This window comes from Mangifera indica, chromosome 3 (assembly GCF_011075055.1).
Source record: "Mangifera indica cultivar Alphonso chromosome 3, CATAS_Mindica_2.1, whole genome shotgun sequence".
NCBI classification, from domain to species: Eukaryota; Viridiplantae; Streptophyta; class Magnoliopsida; order Sapindales; family Anacardiaceae; genus Mangifera; species Mangifera indica.
The window spans coordinates 7,530,145-7,551,321 of record NC_058139.1 but is presented as its reverse complement, the minus strand read 5'-3'; the positions used below and the strand labels follow the sequence as shown (position 1 = coordinate 7,551,321).

General features: G+C 35.3%; 4 protein-coding genes across 5 annotated transcripts; 1 reads left to right on the top strand and 3 right to left on the bottom strand.

The window, feature by feature from the left end:
- Positions 1–385: 385 nt before the first annotated feature.
- On the bottom strand, positions 386–5,130 carry LOC123212418 (protein MODIFIED TRANSPORT TO THE VACUOLE 1). The gene is made up of 5 exons (XM_044631544.1): positions 4,433–5,130; positions 3,058–3,807; positions 2,691–2,846; positions 1,129–2,097; positions 386–709 (listed from the first exon to the last, which is right to left on the bottom strand). The coding sequence occupies exons 1-5, from the start codon at positions 4,637–4,639 to the stop codon at positions 668–670; spliced, it is 2,124 nt and encodes a 707-aa protein (XP_044487479.1). The 5' UTR covers positions 4,640–5,130; the 3' UTR covers positions 386–667.
- A 1,034-nt stretch (positions 5,131–6,164) lies between these two features.
- Positions 6,165–11,283, bottom strand: LOC123210833. 2 transcript variants are annotated; one of them, XM_044629321.1, is made up of 14 exons: positions 10,731–11,283; positions 9,882–10,248; positions 9,505–9,596; positions 9,132–9,290; positions 8,603–8,939; positions 8,269–8,387; positions 8,104–8,176; positions 7,810–8,030; positions 7,652–7,708; positions 7,379–7,550; positions 7,089–7,193; positions 6,805–6,975; positions 6,612–6,671; positions 6,165–6,520 (listed from the first exon to the last, which is right to left on the bottom strand). In XM_044629321.1, exons 1-14 carry the CDS (start codon positions 10,775–10,777, stop codon positions 6,407–6,409), a joined length of 2,094 nt encoding a protein of 697 aa, XP_044485256.1. In that variant the 5' UTR covers positions 10,778–11,283; the 3' UTR covers positions 6,165–6,406. The 2 variants fall into 2 exon arrangements, with proteins under 2 accessions (XP_044485256.1, XP_044485257.1); XM_044629322.1 differs by lacking the exon at positions 10,731–11,283 and having other exon boundaries at positions 9,505–9,769; positions 9,882–10,007.
- Positions 11,284–11,771: 488 nt separating this feature from the next.
- On the bottom strand, positions 11,772–13,320 carry LOC123210252 (aquaporin TIP2-1). The gene is made up of 3 exons (XM_044628504.1): positions 12,913–13,320; positions 12,536–12,786; positions 11,772–12,314 (listed from the first exon to the last, which is right to left on the bottom strand). The coding sequence occupies exons 1-3, from the start codon at positions 13,034–13,036 to the stop codon at positions 11,946–11,948; spliced, it is 744 nt and encodes a 247-aa protein (XP_044484439.1). The 5' UTR covers positions 13,037–13,320; the 3' UTR covers positions 11,772–11,945.
- Positions 13,321–17,647: 4,327 nt separating this feature from the next.
- Positions 17,648–20,946, top strand: LOC123210249. The gene is made up of 4 exons (XM_044628497.1): positions 17,648–18,103; positions 19,224–19,668; positions 19,784–19,899; positions 20,406–20,946. The coding sequence occupies exons 1-4, from the start codon at positions 17,707–17,709 to the stop codon at positions 20,825–20,827; spliced, it is 1,380 nt and encodes a 459-aa protein (XP_044484432.1). The 5' UTR covers positions 17,648–17,706; the 3' UTR covers positions 20,828–20,946.
- Positions 20,947–21,177: the final 231 nt, after the last annotated feature.

Sequence of the window (21,177 nt, the reverse complement as noted above, 5' to 3'; positions counted from 1 at the left end):
TATACCTGCTTTCAGAGACCCTTCAAATTCATTCTGACATATAGGTGTACTCGCACCACTAACGGAAGCATTCATGCTTGCCAAACCAAGTAAAGGGCTCTAGAGTCACAAGCCAATCAAACCCCATTACAGAAATGAGCTCAACAGAGCCATCCGCTACAAACTTTGGCAGCTTTAATATGCTGATAAATGACAATGCATTATTGGCCAGTTTACATTAACAAGACAAATTTCACAAGGCTACAATATGTTAAGACAAACAACATAAACAACGATAAATGTTTTTATTATTGACTATTCTATTCTATCCCAGATGCATTCATCACACGATTAACATTACTAGTGTTTATGTTGGGAATAAACGAAAAAAGATGAAAGAGAGGCGGGGAGAAAACATTCTACAGATTCATTACAATGGAATAGCATGAAATCAGTGTACAAATTCAAAAACAAACTATAAAACAACTAATTTCACAGAAATTCTCATTCTTCTTTTTCTTGAACTCAAGTACAAACAAAAAATATGCTAATTCTACTCTGTGGACTTTCAGCCACACCTCCATTATTGCAAAAAAATGTAGAAACATCTTGGATTTAAGATAAACAACTTGCTTTTGATCTACTCACGTATAAATACGCCTCTTCGGTAACAAGTTTACCCCAAAATTTAAGAAACTCTCTTTGGATCACGAGCTGCAGCAAGATGGTCCTACATGACAGACACAATGCACAACATTATCATGGATTATCATATCACTTCAGAAAACAACTTAAAGAGGTTATTTAAGCAAGATTCAATTTCTCAAGAGAATGCATTGAAAATCTAAAATATGCAATGCGAAAATAGTAATTTCAAATACAGTGCGACTGCTGTAGACTTGCAACATATATCAAATTTACAAAATAAACCTGACAAATAATATTAGGTAATGACAGATAAATAATGTCCAAAATTTGCTTTACAACTCTGTGCCTTCAAAAAAATACTCAAGCACCATAAATATCACTATAACTTTAATAGATATATAAGTAATAACTCTCAAATTTTAACACTATAAACTTAACATCAAGAAAGGAGATTAGTATAAAAACTGAAAATGAAAAATCAACAACCCGGAATAAACTTACAGAGATAAAATCGAATGCTCTGGTTTCCTCTTTCTTTGAATTGTTCATTGGACTAGGGGTTGGAACTGCAAAATTCGGTTGGAATACATCTGGAAGTGGTGAAGAATAGCTTCCATTAGTTCCCATCGCATTACTGCCACCAGCATTTTGAGTGTTCAGGTTACCAAGCTGTTGAAAGTTTGACATTGTAGCAAGGAACTGCTGCTGAGCAAACAAACTCCCCATGGCACCATAATTAATTGGTTGAGAAGCAATTGTGGGATTGAACATCCTGCCAGAAGGAATGTTATATGGCATAGCACCAAAGGGAAGCACTGGATTTGCACTCATCCCAGCTGTTTGGGCACCAAGTGCGTTGCTAAATACATTGCCAGAGGTCTGATAACTAGATTTACTGCTCAGATCTGAAAAGATATGTTCAGATGGTGCCACAGAAGCAGTTCCTTTCTGCTCTAAATTTGGCATGTTTTCCTTAATGGATAAGCCAGCCATTAAGTCATTAACATCATTTTTCTGATTTTCTTGCTTTAGCAGAACTTCAGAGTTCAAGCCAAAGATATCAAATAGTTCAGGTTCCTTTTTTTCAGCTATGCCAAGATTTTCATTAACACATGTCTTATCATCAACAGTCATACCAGAAAAGAGATCTTCTGCATTCTCTCGACCCTCATTAGTGTGAAATGAGACATCTGCAAACGGGTCATCATCATTATTTTGTTCACCGGTGCTCGCAGCAGCACCTGAACTCTCTCCAAAGAGATCATCAATTAAAGGGGCTGGAGATGTCAGCTTCCCAATGCCTTTATCACTTGGATTCTTCATAGAATTATCTGTTCCATAGTAATCATCTGAATAACCTGTGTCTATTAGGTCAGGCATCTGAACAGCAGCAAGGGTCTCAGCCTTCACTGACCTATCTGAACCACCTACAAACTGTCCTGCCAGCTCTCCATCAAGAAGGCTCAGCACCTGTTTAGGAAAGACCAATATTAATATTAACTATGTCATACACAATTTAATTCAAAGACAATTCTTCATAATGTATACACTAGTGGTGTTGCAGCCTAACAAAATAACCAGAATTTTACTTGTCACAGTAATTAAACTAGTTTACATGTGTTGTAGCATAACAAAAACTTGCTGATCCTGGGAGACTTGAATATATAAATACTGTAAACATTGCATCACATACATTACGAAAGCTAGATTATCAAGGATATCATTGTAAAACATCCTAAAATTTTGAAAAAAATGTAAACTTATCTAAGACACCAATACTTGTCTGGTCCACGTAATGGTATAAAAAAGTTGCTTTATCCAGATGATATATTTTCCTTTTCTTTCCTTATTCCAAATTATATTGAAAGATTATATGTGCCCATAACAAATCAGAATATATAGAAATAAAATGTTCAAAAAGAAGTTGATTAATGATGCTCATCAGAAACTTTGATAATTCAGTTTGGAGCTTCATATGAAAACACTATTTATCTTATATCCTCTTTCCCCTAAGAGACCAATTGAAGAACCACACAATCATCAGTAAGAGAAGCCAGGTTTACCTTATTAGCCTTTTCCCTCAGAGAAGTTTGAGGTGATTCTGAACATCCAATCACAGCATCTTTATTCTCGCTGAAGTATGAAGCTATAATTAAAAATTTTCCATCATCTTTTCTCCTTAAAATTGACTCAAGAACACAGACAGCTTTCATTCGGACCTGAAAAAGAAAATTCAGAAAATTAAAGAACTTCTACAATGGATCTCGAAAAAAATCTAGAGACAATGACATTAATAAACACTTGAACACAATATTGCAGAGAGATCAATTTGAATTCTGAGTGAGTGCATGTTCTTATATTTTTTATTTGAGTTGGAGGAGGCAACCTGGAGTTTATATTACAACCAACAAATCAATTAAAAGCACATACCTGCCACAATGGAGACTGAAGCTTCGATTCAAGGGCTTGACTCAAAGCCACTGCATCCAACTTTGCAGCCTCCACAAGGAAAACCTGAATGGCATCTCGAGTCGGTTGAAGGCGTACACCACCAGATGTCACAATGCTCTCCAACAACTTCTCTTCACGAGTTTTGCTCTCAGCATAACTTGTGCTGGAGTCCCCATTTATCTTGTCTTCCTTCATTACTCTTGATTCTTGATTCCAAGGTCCAGCCACATCTTTTGAAATTCCAAAACCAGTTTGAGTTTCATTGCGTAATTCAACCGGTTCATATATGTCTTGATATTCATTCTCAATTGTCAATGACCTTCGAAGATTTGGACTTTTATAACTTCCATTATCATTCTTTTTTAGTGAATGACCTTGAGTGAAATTAGTTATCCCCTGCTTGATAGATGCACTTCCAATACCTACTACCTCACTAAAAAATGATTTCTTATCTTCTGGTGGCATGTCAAAGTTGGTATTCCCAAATCCTTGAATTCGCTTGTTAAGATCTTCTGCAGGTGCAGGGGCAGGCTTATTTTCTTCAGAGAAAATAGCAGATATAGTTTCATGAGCAGTGTCCCGCACAGCCTTATTTAGGGCATCCCCCTTAAGTGGATCCAACTGTCCCTTGTAATGAAACAACTGACGAACAACCGCTGAATGTCTTTGCATTTCCCTCCTGAACTCCACACCAGACTTTCCCACTGCATATTTAATCAATCTCAATGCCTGCAAAATTATTGGAGAACCATTGGTGTCAACTGCAATATCTCAGCAATATAAATAAACATAAATCTCCAATCTAAGCATATAATGATATATAAACATGGTATTCAAATCTACAAGTTCATCACTCCAAAAGGGCTCATAAAGATAGCACGAGTAATAGAAAAAATACTAACAAATTCAACAATATCGCAATATCACAAATGTATATTAAGTTCAATTTAATGAATGAGCATCGTGCCATAACTAAACTTAATTATTACCCTTCAGACTCTACTTGGTTGTCCACATGGATTAAGATATTCACTGAAGAATAAAACAGACATCATAAATAACTACCAAAATCAATTCTCACACGGTTCTATTACTAGGAATCCAAGCAGAATTGAATCCACAAGATGCAACATATTTAACAAATGGAACGGAATCTTCACCAACAGATTGACAAATAACAACGCATGCATGTTGATCACTATTACTTCCAACTCATCAAATTGAACAATCTTAATGAATTCAACAACGATACACATGCAAATTACAAAACGAATAAGGGATGCATGATGAATACCATTACTTCCAATACATCAACTTGAACAATCAGGAACAAAAAACAACATAAAGCAATTACCTTCTGTTTAACAACGGGGCTCTTATGCTCAAGCCTCTTCAGGATAAACCCAGAAACCTCCTTAACAATACTAACGTGAGCTGATCTCAAAAGCTCACAAATCTCTTCCAATTTATACACAGGCGTCACCTTGTCTTCATCTGTCGTGGCACCATCGATCATCCTCGATCTCCAATACGATTCCACAGCTCTTCGACTCGAATCCATTCTCTCAATTCAATTTCACAAACCCACTTGATCAAAAACCAATCAAGCTCCAACAAAAGCCTCGAATTTCAAAACCCACAAAGATCAATCAAATCTTGAACTCAAAATCAATGAAATACTCAAAAAAAACCCTTCTCTTTTGCCCACAAATCGATATCTTTTCATTCAATCAAAGTCAATACACCAGACTTGTGACAAAATAACAACGGGGTTTCGAGATCGATCCACAAACAGTGAATTAATGATTAACAGGTGAATTGAGGGGCTGTCGCTGTAATGGATTGAAAACTTGAAATCAGGGTTTGTTTGTTCGGTTAGAGAGAAAGAGAGGTGAATCTAGAGGCGAAGTGATAGACAGTCTTGGGAATCAAAGACAGGTGAGTTTCGTTGCGGGGTGAGTCACCGACGTGTCGTTTGTGCCCTAAGTTTGAGAGTTTGGTCGGTCCTCCCAGCGCACGTTAACAAATTCCTCTATTTTCAATTGTGATGTCGTCATTTTTTTGGTTAATATTTGATGCGATTAAATTTGTCCTTGATTCACATATTATAGTTCCAAAAAAAAAGGAGAAATTACCAATTTAGCACCAATTTTTTTTTCTGAAATTCCGTAAAATTTAACACTAGCAAAGGTTAAATTAGCAATTTTAAGTAATCGGAAGTCGTCTTTTAAGATAAAGACAGACACTGGGCATGTCCAAAACCAAGCCTCTTGGAAAACATAAAAAAATGTCTGCAGAATTCCGAGGAACCATCAATTAAATTGAATCCTTAAAAAAAAATGTCGCCAACACTTGATGTGACCAGAACTTTAACACTCCATTTTTCTATTCCCCAATTCCCTGGAAATTCCTTTACTTGAAATCTTAATCCCTTCAAGCAAATAACACTATTTCAAAGACAAATCTTAAAGGAAGGGAAAACCTGAGATAAAGCAATGAAACTCTTCATCTTTACGAGTGGCATCGCCAAATTCTAACTTTCCTAATTGCCGTTTTGGCCTTCCATAACTCTTAATGGAGCAGCAAATTTGAACTTATAATATTATAAATATGAACTTCCATAATCTGACTCTGAGAGCTTTTGAGACACAAAAGAGCCTGAAACCCAAACGAAGGGAGAACACCAAATTTTCATGTCGAGGGCATTCACTAGTAAGCCTCTTGATTATCTCTTCGCTTTTTAAAGCATTTTCAAGACTCACCAACTTACATTCAACTAGCTTGAAAGTAGTCATCAACTAAGCAGAAAAGATTTTTTGAGGCAAAGTGTACATTACTGGATCACTAACTATGCTCAAACATAAATGTAGCTCTTCTACCTCTTTGTCAATACTTAATCCAATCCATTCATCAACATGAGAAGAAAATTCTTCAGCAATAAAAAGAGTTCGTAACAGCCCAAATTTTTGCATAAAAAGCTCAAGCTTGCAGAACCTATAGATCAATTTCTTATAGGTGTTCCCTAAATTTGTTATCCAAAGGAATTTATTTGTGCAATATGGTTGAAGCTAGAGACTCAACATCCATTTATCATAAGTGAATCTCCAAATTCATTTGAATCAAAGTGTTGATGAACAAGAATAACTTTGACAAGCTGTAAATACAGAGAGTTCCATAATGATTCTTGGCGTTGTGTATATCTATGCATCAAAATATATGCAAAATTTGAAGGTGAAGTGAAGAACTTTTCAAGATTTTGTACATATAGCAAAGAATACGAAGCTATTGCACAAAATTGTCAGACAACAGGGTTAGTATGAACAATCACTTAAGACATTGTGGAAGGATCTTCCAGGTTTCCCCATGACTGAACTTCCATCTTCTTAATTCTCTCTAATTGTTTCACAACATTCAGCCGCTCAGAAGAATATGGAGAAGGGATCTAGCAATAGTTTAAAAAAAAAAAAAAGATTAGAAAGAAATAGAGAGGGAAAGAAAAGAACTTTATATGTGGAAGAGAAAACAAGATTTACCATAGATGGCATATACTTATTGATAGCTGCTAGCATTGCAGCCTGGCCTACAGCTGATACCTAGATACAGGTAGGACAAGAAGATGCAGTCAACTCTCTAGAAAATTTTAACGCTACTTCTACAAACTTTGCATCTTCATTTTATGTGCTTCATGTGCATAAAATGTGTTTTGAGGATAAAATGAGAGCTTACAGGAAGTAGCATTATAATCGTAATTGGGATGAGTGTAACAATGTCATTTAGGGTTCTTTTCAACTTCTTCCGTTCTCTCATTGTAACCTTGTAACCACACAACCGCTTCAGGAGTAACTCTAGAGACATCGATATGTCAAAAAGGAGTAATTGAGTACCCAACCATACATCCTATTCCACAATTCAGTTTGGTGTAGTGTCAATTGAATGTCAGATTTTATAACAATTCTGCCTGTTGAGTAAAAGCAGGGAATCAACATCCTTATTAAGCTAGTTGACATCACCTTGATGCTGTATTTCTGTATTAAGCTCTCCTGCATTGCATTGCTTTTGCCACTGCTGGTTTCCTGCATAAAGTCTATTGCACCTGCCCCAGCTGAGCTCCTGGCCTGGAATTGCAAACTCATTATGAGAAAACAAAAGAGTCCACCAAATACCTTGAGGCACCGTTCTAATCCAATTGCTGTTACTCTAATTTTCCCTTTTAACACACCGCCACATGGTCAGGAGCCTGGTTGGGTGAAACTTAATATAACACTAACCCACCTGAAGAGTTATAATTCAGAAGCCATACCTTTTTCACATTCAATGGATGTTGAGATTTATTCTCAATATTTCTGTGTGTCAGCAACTCATTGTGCTTTTGTTTTTCCTCAAGTGGAGCAGAGAGCTTGGTTGTGCCTTTAGTTCCAACTGAAGGCATGTGGTCAGAGGGACCTGTTTCTGCAATCTTTAGCAGCCCATTACTGCAGAACATTAACGCAAGTGCAATTAAAATACATTTCTCTCATTGTTTTCATTCAGGATAAATTATCACAGAAAACACAGTTATAGACCCTTAACACACCTTGATCGATCAAATGCAGCCCAGTAGTCATCTAGACAAATGGTAAGCAGACTTTGGCTGAAAATTTAACAGCACCAACATATCGTAGAAGTCGATTAAAAACTTTTTACACATAAAAAATAGGACAATCTAATGAAAGTGAAGATATTTCTCGCTACCTTTGGAGTAAGAAGGCTAGCGAATATGAATCTAAGGTTTGTTGAGTAGAACGATTGAAGTGAGCAAACCCGGAGAACACATCATAGCAAACAGAGAAAACATATGATAGAATAATTTCTTTCTCCGCTTGAATAGCATGATGCTTGAACCTTCTCTCTCGACGGCACGAGGAAGGAAATGCAGCATAAAAGTCAAGCCAGCCAATTTCCTCAGATACTATCTGTAAGGATAATTTTTTTGCAGTTTAAGATGATTCACATCATGCAAGTTCGACAAAATTTGTAGGAACTGACCTCCATGAATTGTTGATACACTGATATGGAAGAAAAGTCTGGGTAAATGAAAAGAATGCCACACTCCAGATAGCTTCAGGCAAAGTATTATTTGAACTCTTATTTATCTGTATTATATTGATATGCTGAAACATCTAGATCCAACCAAGTATGAGGAAATTTTACCTGAGGAAGTCCTTAACCATCTCATCAACATCCTTTATGCCTTTACTTGATAAGAGTAATCTAGTCATCCTTCCCAGATATGCAAAAAGTCCTAATGTAGCCAAACTATCTGTCTGAACCTATCAAAGTTTTTGGCTAAATTCAACCTCACAAATTTTGGTAAACATATGTAACAATGCGAGCAAGAAATTCTAAATGCATGAAAAATGGAGACCAAATTGACCAGGAACATTGAGCAAGGTCCTTATGTTTTGGAATATAAGAAATAATTCTTTAGACATACTTAATTATATAGGATGATCAAAATTTAGGGGGTAAAGAATATAGAACCAACCTTTTCATGTAAATTTTTGGTCCCACAAAGCAAGCCTTCTCTGTAGAATGCAACTGACAGCTTCTTATGAGCTACTCCAATCCAAAATTCAAGTTCCTCAGTGTTTTTGTCCAGAAAAACCTTTTTACCAAAGTGAGATAGCAAGTCAGGTTCAATTCCGGCCTCAGTTGCTAAGTGATGCAGCCTGTCCACTGATACAAAACTACATGAAATATTCATTAGCTCTACTGATACATCTTCAATTGAGATTCTAAATGTGGGATAGGAAATGCGCTCAGGACCCAGTTTGCCTACTGCAGCGCAGCAGCTTATCGCCAAAATAATCCCTGCAACACCACTGAAATTTTTTGTGTTCAGATTAAAGTCTTACTATTATATAATAAAAGATATACACTAGAATGAAAATAAGCTCACATGCACAACAATAAATTATTTGAATATCAATGCAAACATATGTTGTTGATAGGAAAGGAGTTCAGCATTTAGGAGCAATAAATCATATGCTAAAAGAAAAAGTTTTTGAGCAAACCTTCCTGCATATTCCACAGACCACTTCTTTAATAGAGAACTGAAAAATCCTTCAATACGAGGTAATTCCACTATTCTAAACCATTGTACCAATTCTGAATGCCTTATGCTCAATTGACTTTCAATGTACTCTCCCATAGCATTTATCTCAGGGGCCAAGCTGGAAAATATATGTCATATCTTATTGACATTTCAATAAATGCATAATGAAACTCAAGACATAGAACAATTGACCTGGTGTACTCTCATGATTTTTATTTAAATCTGAGCAGTAGAATCAATATTTCATAGCACAGTGAACACCAACTCTGAAAATCATGTAAAGATGTTTCAAAAATTTAATCTTTCTCTGGTGGTGGTGTTTAAGCACTTACATGTCATTAACAGGAGCTGCATTGTTGTGACGATAATGAGAGAGCAACATCTCCACTTCAATGGCCACTTTTAACAAAGCATAAATTGCTACCTGAAGAGCCATACGAGTCAAAGATTCTTGTTCATTTTCTCATGTCTTCTAATAATTCACAAAGAATGTTCCATCCCCACTCAACTTAGAATTCACCGTAATATTTGTTCAAGGAAAATAATTAAAGTATGAGCAGAAACATGCCATTGTACGCATCCATTATTATTACGAGTCTGAATCATTCAAGTGAAAATATCAAAATCAGTTACATAAACATATATAATTCTTGGGACCATGTTTCTGGTAAAAAAAAAACATGTTAATCTGGCAATAGTGTGTGCATACTCTATAAGCAATACGTTTACGCCATTCGTTCACATCCTTCCCATTCCAAGCCATTGCAAGCTCAGTACCGCTTCTGGCCAATCCAAGTGACTCAACAGCAAGCGAAAAGCTCCTGGCGGATTCATGCAATAGCCAAACAAGGCAATTCACCCGACTAAATTCCATTTCATGACCTTCAGTTTTAGCCGTAGGAACCACATTCTCACTACTGGTTTGCTTTGAAGCAGAGGTAGAAATTAATGCCCTCAACGATACACGACTTGCAGAACTATGGCACTTCATTAAAAAATCATGTGAAAGGTTACTCTTTGATGAGTAGAATGCATTCATGTTTATTGTTCGCCTGGTATCTAACCCAAAACATTGTCTGCAATAACCGAATGCAACCAATCCAATGACAAACTTCTATAATGGGAGAATCCGTAACATAAAAAATAAATTAATTTCCAAGGAATAACCAGAAAAAAGAGTAAACTTTTTCTTCCAATACTTGAATGCTTTTTTTCAAAAATTAAACTTTATCTCTTAACTCTTAACCATACATAACTCAAAGAAAGCCCTGATAAGATTTTCCACTACAACTGAAATATCCATAAATGAAAATGAGAATTTTACAATTACACCAATCTAGAAATAAACTCCCCCATCTGAGTTCAAGACTTGTCTGTTCAAATACAATCAGTCGCTACCCTCATTTCTAAGCAATTAAATAATCAAAATTGAGATTGCCACAAACCAAATCAACTAAACTTATGCATACTAAGAAACAAAATCTTCACAAGCAACATAAAAATAATTACGTTAAACTGGTGTTGCAAAAACATCAATAGAGAAAAAGAGGGAGCTTACGAGTAGTTAAAGTGGGGGAAGTTGCAGAGAGAGAAGCAGGACACCATGGAAGAAGAAGAGTGAAAAAGAAGAGGAAGATGAAAGAGTTGAAGAGAAAAGAGTAGAAATGGAGTGAGAAGCGTAAACGTCGAGGCAAAAGAGTTAGAATAAATATTAATGAAATGCAATGAAGGCCTTGCGGTTGACTGAAGGTGAATATCGATTGCTTAGTGTTTATCTCCAGCCGGCCTTTGAGATTTTGAAGTTGATGTTGGCTTCTGCGAATCCGACAACATCAAACAAATCAAAATAATAGCGAAGGCGACAACTTCCTCTTCCTGTCATTCTTCCTCATTCATGTTAGTTGCTTGCATTTCTCTACACCTTGTGCATTTTCTTCTGTGCCAGAACGTTCGAAACTCGTTCTCCTTATCCTTCCTACTTCTCATGAATTGACATCACTGGAATAATTTCGTTCCTCTGTGGAATGATTACAATGATTTTAGAATAAGTAATAACAAAATCTATAGAATGGTCATTCTACTCTCTACAACGTTTGGAATGACCGTTGTATGCGAGCAAGGACATTGTTCTTCTACTATATATATATATATATATATATATATATATATATTTGAAATAATAAATGCAAACATCCCATTAAAGTATTATTATAAACATTGTTAGGACATCAATGTCTTGAATTTGTCTCATATTAACAGATTGAGTAAGTTACTTATATTATGAATCTTAATTTTTTTTTTCAAAATTTGGATTCTTACTAAAAAAAAAAGGGTATTTTTTAATTTCTTATTGTTATGTAAATTATTTTATTATTTTAACGTCAATTAAATAAAAGATTACCAAGTGTGTGCTATCATATCAATCATATGTGGGGAAAAAGTCTAACTAAAATTTTGCTTTTTAATATTAGACGTCAATAATAAATCACCTAGCTTTATTATTTTTAAATTAATTTTTCACCATTAAATATTAATTCAATATAAAAAGGTTATCCTATGCATAAAAAATAAACAAACAAACAAGTATATAGAGACAAGATAAGAAAAGTGGCATAGATATCTCCAATTCAATCCATTCTCACAATAATTTAAGCAAATAATGGACCTCAACAGCACTTTACAATAAGAAAAAAACAATGTTAAAATAAAAGAAAAAGAAAGAAAGCCAAAAGCTTGCATTTCTTTCCTTTATTACAAAAACAGTCAAACCAACTTAGAAATCATTGGACAATGGCACATGTTCGGATTGCATGAACACATTGCCATAGATCAGCCCAGCTAGCCCACCGCCGATGAGAGGCCCAGCCCAATAGATCCAGTTGTCATGGAAGTCGCCGCTGGCCACTGCAGGCCCGAAGGAGCGGGCTGGGTTCATCGACCCACCGGAGAAGGGCCCAGCGGCCAAGATGTTGGCACCAACAATAAAACCTATGGCAATGGGTGCAATTGTGCCCAATGAACCCTTCTTGGGGTCAGCTGCGGTGGCATAAACGGTGTAAACTAGAGCAAATGTGATGATGATCTCCATTACTACTCCTTCTATGGCTCCAACTCCTGCTGCCACACTGTGGATGGGAACCGGCTGCAAAAGAAGTAAAAAAATCCAAGTTGATTATTACTTAATCATCTCTAATGTATAGTATTATTATTATAATTAAGGGTTATGAATTTTTATATTGTGATAGGAGGTCGTTTTTGTCATTTCATTTATAACTAACAGAATCGTAGACCTAGTTGATGGAAACTCGTGAAGCTAGTTTTGGTATTTGACACGTGTCCTGTCAGTGAGATTTTGAAGCATACCAGGCCACCTGTGACGGCTTTGAGGAGGTAGCAGGCAACAATGGACCCGAGAAGCTGAGCAATCCAGTAGAAGATGCCAGTGAGGATGGTGATTTGGCCGCCGAGAGCCAATCCGAAGGTGACAGCTGGGTTGACATGGCCACCAGAGATGTTGGCGCCAACTGAGACTGCAACAAAGAGAGCAAAGCCATGGCAGATAGCAATCGCAACTAACCCTTCAGGATCAAGAGCCGCATCTGATGTCAACTTGTCTATCACCCCAATCACACACACACAAAAATTAAAAGATTAGAAAACAAAACCAGAAACTTCAATCTAGGTTTAGAAAATCATGCACGCAGAAGAAGAAAGAAGGCAGAATTAATTAAGTTAATTACTGTAAGCGATAACAGAGCCAACGCCGGCAAAAACAAAGAGCAGGGTTGAGATAAACTCAGCGAGATAGGCTTTGACAGAGCCTAAACTGAAGGAATCATCAAAGCGTCCAAAGGCGATGGCCATTGATGATGGATAGAGATTCAGAAAGACGATGAAGAAGGGAAAATTTTGTAGAGGTAGAGCACAAATGGCTTGGCTATGTCACACACACAAATATATAGAGAGAGATACCATAAAGATAATTTTATTATATGGTTTTTAGGATAAGGTGGTGTATATTAAATATGGTCATGAGGATCATAATACATAGTTATTTATTTTGAAAGTGCATGAGAGATCCCAGAGTCATGGATGTATCCTTTTATTATGGAAGTTACATCATATAAACTCATGCATAAGTAGGATAGAAAAGGAATAAAGGAAGAGAGGTAAAGTATATTCGTCAATGCAATGCAAGTTCAATCAAATCAAGCTCGTTGTAGCTGTCACAAGCAAGCTTTAATGGAAATGTCTGGATGCTCATCAATGACAATCCCATGTGAGCAATGTGAGAGTGATGGGTCCATTTGTGAAGACCTAAATTATCATGCCAAACTGTGATGAATCATTTTGGGCCACTCATAGCGCCGACCTTTAGATTTGAAATTTGTGCGGATAAGATTGGTTTGGGTTTCAGTTCAGTTTACTGAATTATTAGGGAGGTGGGTGGCCGCCTAATTTTAGATGATAACAACTTAACAAGGAATGTTGAGCAATTTATGGGCTGTTTGTTGGCTAATTTTAAATGGGATTTGATTTATTTATTTTTTTGAGATAAGTTTACCAAGAACACTTCAAATTTCAATGGTTACACTTATAATTTAGTTTAAATCATGTTATTAAACCTACCTAATTCAAGTAAATCTCAATATTATAATGTTAGTGATATTACGTATACATATTTTGAGTATATAAAATAGGTACATAGATGATATATAATCATTTAATTATGTGTTACTTTATCCTTAATTTAAAATAATTTAATCATATGATGACATATTATCTGTAAGATTAGATTCAAACTGATTTTTTTTAAACTCGATCTCAAGCCTGATAGTTCAATATTTTCAAACTCAAGCTTTAGAAGTGTTTTATTTGTAAAACTTGTAAGCCTAAAAAATTTGATATAAATTAATTAAAACGATGTTGTTTTAACCAATATACATCAAAACGCTATCATTTTAGTATCAATTCAAATTCAAAATTCGATTCGAGCTTAACTATCTCAAACTCTTGCTTAGATCCTTTGAAACAAACTCAGTGAACTTGAGCTCAAGCTTGGCTCCATTGAAGCGAGCTGAACTCGAGTTAAAGCGAACTTGACTTGATTCAAATCTAATTTTAATTATATGTATATTCATTTTGTATATTTAGAGTGTATGCTTAGTTTTATTAAAAATATATAGCAATGTATCACTCCACGATTAAAAGAAATCTAGAATTTATCATTTTGAATGATAATAGTTGGTCTAGTGTTCATTTCATGAAAATTGAGCATCACATGTTTTGCCCTACTCCATATTTTTAGAGCTACCTTCTCACAAGCCATTGTGCTTACAATCTTCAATATATTTTCATTTCCCTTAATTTAAGGTTCACTCTTGAAGCACTTTACATTTACCTAACTTTGGTTTGCCTCTTGTCTTGAACATGACCATAAACAAACTACTTAAAAAGCATTGAAATTAGGTGAGGTAAGAGGAGTGATTTGATGTGTGTGTTGTATATGCTAAAAGATATGAGAGAGTGTTGGTATGATACAACATTATTGTCACACATTAAGGTATTTGGTTGTCGCAAATAATTCTTAGTGTTTGCTGCCATTCATTTTGTCCCTTGTTGAACAATGACATTTCTTTTATAAATAAGAAAGCAAGATGTGCAACTGGGACCAGTTTGTTTAATAATTAATGCAAGGTCCAAGTTCATCATGGTGCTTCCATTGTTTAGCTTGAGAATGAGTGATTATCGCTTTTGGTCAAAGCATTTGGGACTATTTTGGACTCATTTAACTATTTGTAGTTTAATATATAATTAAAATTAATTCGGTGGTGGTTAAATTCAGGCATGTGAAACACAGGTTAAGTCTCCCACGACAAGGATAATGCTTTCTAGATTTCTTGTTTGCTCTCTTTTTTGTGGGCTGAGCCCAAAGAGATATTTCTATGGTATGGCTACTTCAAAATAAGGTTTTTATAACCTCAATTGGCAAGTGAGGCAATCCTAACCCACCAATTTCTGCATTTTCTTGCTGTGGTGATAGGTCTTAATTAAATGGTACTTTTTATGAACAATGCTACTCTTCTGCAGTTCGTTTAAGTTCCATGACTGAGAAAAGTAATCAAATCTTTGAATGGTCCATTTTGCAGCTCTTGCTGAATCTGACTGTGATGAGCTTTACAGCAACAAAGCTCCAAAATCCAAGAGATCAGTCATGTGCAAATGCTGATCTTCTTCTGCATAAAGTAAGGATATAATTTGATTTTGTTATTCATCATGCAAAAGCAATTTCATAAGTACTAAAATATATTCTAGCTAGGAATTATTTTTATGCTATACTTGCTGAAGAAACGATCAGAAAAGACAAGAATTAAAGTTAGCATGATTATTTGGAATACAAGAAGAAACTTGTAAAATAAACAAGGAACCAAAGAGAATTCTTATATCCCTCTCCATAAGCAAGGATATAATTTGATTTTGTTATTCATCATGCAAAAACAATTTCATAAGCACTAAGATATATTCTAGCTAGGAATTATTTTTATGTCATACTTGCTGAAGAAACGATTAGAAAAGATAAAAATTAAAGTTAGCATGATTATCTAGAGTACAAGAAGAAACTTGTAAAATAAACAAGGAACCAAAGAGAATTCTTATATCCCTCTCCATTTATGACTGAAGTTGTTGATGCTTAACCATGGTGTGTCTAGGGGTTTTCATTGAGTGCAAACGTTCTCATTCTCTTAAAGACTATATTATTTCAACTCTGGTGATTATAGCAATTCTTGTTGGTTTACGTATAGTATGCTACACCATTTATCGTTTGTTGAAGAAAGATCATCATTATGCTAATGAAAATCCCCGTCATGGTCTCCAAATGCACCGGCGATAAGATTATCATTAGAAGAAAACCATTGCCTAGAAATGAAGTTTGTGATCTTAGCAGAGCTCTGTAATGTAGACATGCAATGATTCATTTAGTTCTTTCAGTTGGGAACAATTTGTAGCTTTCATCTGAAGATGCTCTCAATTATTTGTCCATTCTAGTTTCATTGACTCCTTATAATACACAGTTTAGCTACAATACTGTACAACTTTCTTCTGCAACATTAAGCATAAACTAAATTTCTCCCCAGCCGGTCTTGCAACCCAATGGCTACTTTGATGTGTTCACTATTTCAGCTGAATGTCGTCATATGTACACCTAGGTTGATTATATGCAGCCCATTTTATGGCAAAAGTGTAGGCAGATGGGAAAATCCAAAGTGGGACAACGAAAATTAATGAATTCAGAAAAGGGTATAGATCAGAAAGTGGGATAATAGATGTTCAAGCGCATTAATGGAGTTATGAAAGAGCAACTTTCATTACCGACTCCACCAAGAAACTGATGAAACTCCAACTTCTGTCCATTTTTGTGTAATCACATTTATATGTAGAGTTTTTCTTTGGTAAATTCTAGAATAACAAGTGGGTGTTATTGAATCATTTATGGAGCAAAATTAAGTAGGGGAAGTTTGATCTCCATCTCCTCCGTTCTCTAGAAATGAAATTTATTTATGATGAGAGCTACTGCAGTTGGGTCATAAAATACCTTACCAAAATCTTTAGCTTCATTAATAATTTAGGCCTTAATTGTCAAAACTAGGATCCTTCCCTCACCATTCACTCTCCTTAAATCCTCCCAAATAAGATAAACCCAGTATTAACATAAAACAACACCACTATGATATCATTAACCAAATGAAATCGTTTAAATTTTATATCTTCCACTATTTACTACAATTAACAGACAAGACAAAATGCCGATGTATTTAAGGAAGGTTGCTCTTTTGAAGAACTTGTGGCGACCATAATTATTATCACTATTATATAGTATATTTTACTTATTTTATGATATAATATGATAAAAAAATACATATTTTAAGATATGTTAAATCAATATAATATAGTAGATATATCGTATGATATGATATATTTTATTAATACAGATTAATATACATTTTTAGATAAAAAGATGATATAATATAAATATATATAAAAAAATTTTAAATTTTAAAGGTATTTATAATATTTTTTAAAATAATGACATATTAATTATAATTTTTATTATTTTATTAATATTTTAATTTATAAATTATATCATATAATATAATATAATATTTGATATATGATACAAAAAAATTAAATTTTTTTTATATAAGATACAATATATTGTATCATTCTGATTGGAACATAATACAAAACCCCCACCACCATGAGCGGTAAAGAATAACCAAAAACCTCTGACACGCGGCCTTGTCCAGAGTTTGAAAACCACACCAAGCGTTCTGAAATCTTATTCTTATCCCCCACCATGTGATCAAATGATCCATACTGTTTGAAAAACTGCAAAAAGACCCTCATTTGTCATCTCTACTTTTTATTAATAAGAATTAAAAATAAGTAATAGAAAACCAAAAAAATAATTATTTTTTTTATATTTGTGCAAAACCCCAGCCTTGCTCATTCCCACAATCCCTCTCACGCAAACTATGAGCACAAGCACCACACTCCGTCACCCTCACTCTCCCAATTCTACCGCCACCGCCACAATGCACGACCGCTCCGTCTCCTCCCGCCGTCCCGCCGCTGACACGGAGACCCTAGCCGCTTCACCCTCCGACGCCGCATTCGAAGCTGTCGACGACTCCAAGACCAAACGCCAACACTTTTCCTTGTTAGCCTCGAAGTACCTCTCACGAATCGGTAATGTGTCGCCCTCTCTCATCCTCTCTCTTCTCGTCTTCCTCTTCGTCGCCTCCTTGATCTTTCACTACTCTCGTGGCCTTGTTTGTGTTTCGCTGTACGATCCGCGTTCTCGGGGCGGACCCGGGCTCTTTCGACCCGATGAGTTGGAATCCGATTTCGGATATCTTGGCGTTCCCTGGTGTAAGTCTGTCTCTATCACTTTTAATTTGATTTTAGTGTGATTTCAGATCTGGGTTAATTGAATTTAGTACGATTTTGATTTAATTTTTCTTGTGGTTCTAATATTTAGTTGTTGATATTTTGATTTGATTGTGAATTTTATGGGCTTATTTAAACTGGGATGTTGAGAGATGGCTTTATCGTCCGTTAATATTGTGTAAACTATAAAATTTTAAGTAATGTTGGCTATTATATAGAGAGGTCTAGGTTCCTTTAAGTAGCCATTTGTTTTAAATTTTGTTTGTTGTTAAATTGATTTGATAATGGATCACACAGGGCCGAAGATATGACTTTTTGTCATCTTAAGAGTTCTAAAGTTGCAATTAATGTTAGATTGATAATGGGAGTTAAATGGCACTTTTTTTTATTTTTGGATATTTCGGCATTCATTGTAATTTTTAATATGAATGTGTTGAGATTTCAAGATGGTTCATATTTGTGTAGTGTAATCTGGCGTTTTGGTATTTTTAAGGTGTCCAAATGCATTGTCGGTTTATTAGTTTAATTTCAAATCTCTATGGCTGGGATTTTATCTGGTGTTTGTAATGGTAATGTGAGTGGGAATGTGGGGTTGGCAGATTTACTTGTATAATTTTATGCATAGATCTTGAAGCTGTCTATGGATTTGGTTTAAGTTCATCTTGTACTTTAATTTTTCAGCCAAAAAAAGTAGATCAGTGGTTTTTCATTTTTGTTCTTTCACATTCTAAATTCATGATATAAGATGGTGTATGGTTTTCTGAACTAGATCTGGATATAATTTGGTATCGTCTATTGAACTTTAGACCATTTTAATTTACAATCATCTTTAAAGTTCAGCTAAATGTGTCTCCATTGTCTTGAACTCTTTTGTGCCAGTTGGAAATTTTCTTTTGCTTCTTTGTTTTTCTTAATTTCTGCTATCTACCTGATTTTTGCTTTCACATGAAATGTGGGATTCAGTTGTGTTGAATATAAACTTAACGAGTAAAAGTCTTAATCTGTTTGAATTAATCAGTTGATGTTGTCAGAGTTTGAATTTGAGCATGCTGTGTTTAATTGCTTATGGTCTATGTTGTTTAATTTTTGTCCTTGTCAAAAGGCAGATCGAAACAGGGAAAGACAGTTGAATGGACATCCAAGGATTTACTCAAGGGTTTGGAAGAGTTTGTACCAATATATGAAAGTCGTCCAATTAAGAACAACATGTATGGGATGGGTTTTGACCATAGCTTTGGGCTTTGGTTCATTACTCGATGGCTGAAACCTGATCTAATGATCGAGAGTGGTGCTTTCAAGGGGCATTCAACTTGGGTTTTGCGACAAGCAATGCCAGAAACTAAAATCATTTCACTTTCACCCCGGCATCCTGCAAAGTATCTAAGAAAGGGACCTGCTTATGTTGATGGAAACTGCACATATTTTGCTGGAAAACAGTTTGTGGATTTTGGTAGTGTAAATTGGGGGAGTGTGATGAAGCAGCATGGTATAACCAATCTCAGCCGAGTCCTAATATTTTTTGATGACCATCAAAATGAATTGAAAAGGTACTAACAGTCTCATTGATTTTGATTGTACAAAGACTTTTTGTTCCTTATTATATACTATTGGGCTTGTAGTTTGCTTAATGCTGATTTCTCTAAATTCATCCTTTCATGGAAGAGTAAAGCAGGCACTGAAGGTTGGCTTTCAGCATCTTGTTTTTGAGGATAATTATGATACTGGAACTGGAGACCATTATTCTTTGAGGCAGATATGTGATCAGTTTTATATAAAAGGTGCAAGCTATTGCTTTCTTATTTAATATTTAATGAGTTGCTCATGAATGCCTGGATTCTGTAATAAGAATCACATAGGCTGATTTTGCTTTTTTTGCTGCTGTTTCTACCCTTATGTCTTAATTTAAGCCTGTGTTATTTGTCCTTTCTGAATAGCGCCCTATATTTTTACTTGGCTTTCCCTTGTCTGAAGTGCCTTCAAATCCTTGACATCAACATTGTAATAGAATTGCCATGCCCCTTTTTCCTCCTTGTTCAAACTGGGGCTTATCTCTCTTTCTATCTTTTACCATCATATGAGATCTCAACAGTATCCAACTAAGACATATTTAGTGATTTTAATTTATTTGTTTCTCTGCTTCGCAGTTCCTAATGATTCCTTCTTGCTGTTTACAAACATATTAACTGGATAAGAATTTGGTTCCATATAATCTTACATCTGCAAGGACATTGTTAGTTTTCAAGTAATGTAATAATTTGGTCCACCTTTCATGTTTTTGATTCAGGAGGTGGCCATAGCTGCTTTAGAGATAGTGACGAAGCAAGGATTAGATCAAGAAGGAAGAACTTCTGGGAGAAGGCAGTGGATGTAGAAGAATTATGTGGACCAGATGAAACTTGGTGGGGTGTTAGAGGGGAGATGCGAGATAACTTCAACCACAGCAACAAGCCCATCTCCTATATGGAGCATTTTCAGAACAGCCGATTTATTGAATCAATCTTAGATGTTTACTGGGAGCTCCCTCCAGTGGCTGGTCCTTCTCTTACTCACCAAACACGATATGATCCTGCTCGTGCATCCAGTCCAATCGTTGAAGATGGCCGCTTTGGTTTATTTCAGCGACTTGGTTTAGGTAGGCTTGAGAACTCTGTATTTAATGGCTATACCCAGATGGTGTATCTTCAAATTTCTGAACAAGAATCATAGAACCATGAGCAATAGATGAGGATGTTTTTTATAGTTTTCCACTTCATCGAAAATTCAGGTTTGTTAATATCCGTATATTTTGGTTACTCATAGCTAGCTGCTCAGAACTGTTGCTATCAGTTATTGTTTCTATTGTTCATTCAATTTACCCAATCATAGCCACTGATTCTAACTTAATTATAGCACTTAAAATTTTCATCTATCATTTATGAACGCTAATGATACATATCCTATTGGTCCGAATTGAAAAAATCTTACTAAATCAGAGCTAGCAATAAGCAGTTTAAAATGATAAGAAAATGTAGCAAAGCTAAACAATATTTTAATATTCAAATCCATGAAATTTATGG

Excerpts from the sequence above, each read along its gene's own strand:
- LOC123212418 (XM_044631544.1), bottom strand. The coding sequence starts at position 4,639 with ATGGATTCGAGTCGAAGAGCTGTGGAATCGTATTGGAGATCGAGGATG. Across the intron at positions 2,098-2,690 it reads TGAGGGAAAAGGCTAATAAG|GTGCTGAGCCTTCTTGATGG; the intron begins GTAAACCTGGCT and ends TTTCCTAAACAG. Across the intron at positions 710-1,128 it reads GAGCATTCGATTTTATCTCT|GACCATCTTGCTGCAGCTCG; the intron begins GTAAGTTTATTC and ends TCTGTCATGTAG.
- LOC123210833 (XM_044629321.1), bottom strand. The coding sequence starts at position 10,777 with ATGGTGTCCTGCTTCTCTCTCTGCAACTTCCCCCACTTTAACTACTC. Across the intron at positions 8,940-9,131 it reads TCTGTGGAATATGCAGGAAG|TGGTGTTGCAGGGATTATTT; the intron begins GTTTGCTCAAAA and ends AAAAAATTTCAG. Across the intron at positions 7,551-7,651 it reads GCTGCATTTGATCGATCAAG|TAATGGGCTGCTAAAGATTG; the intron begins GTGTGTTAAGGG and ends AATGTTCTGCAG.
- LOC123210252 (XM_044628504.1), bottom strand. The coding sequence starts at position 13,036 with ATGGCCATCGCCTTTGGACGCTTTGATGATTCCTTCAGTTTAGGCTCT. Across the intron at positions 12,787-12,912 it reads TGGCTCTGTTATCGCTTACA|ACAAGTTGACATCAGATGCG; the intron begins GTAATTAACTTA and ends TTGGGGTGATAG. Across the intron at positions 12,315-12,535 it reads AAGCCGTCACAGGTGGCCTG|CCGGTTCCCATCCACAGTGT; the intron begins GTATGCTTCAAA and ends CTTCTTTTGCAG.
- LOC123210249 (XM_044628497.1), top strand. The coding sequence starts at position 17,707 with ATGAGCACAAGCACCACACTCCGTCACCCTCACTCTCCCAATTCTACC. Across the intron at positions 18,104-19,223 it reads ATATCTTGGCGTTCCCTGGT|GCAGATCGAAACAGGGAAAG; the intron begins GTAAGTCTGTCT and ends CCTTGTCAAAAG. Across the intron at positions 19,900-20,405 it reads TGATCAGTTTTATATAAAAG|GAGGTGGCCATAGCTGCTTT; the intron begins GTGCAAGCTATT and ends TTTTTGATTCAG.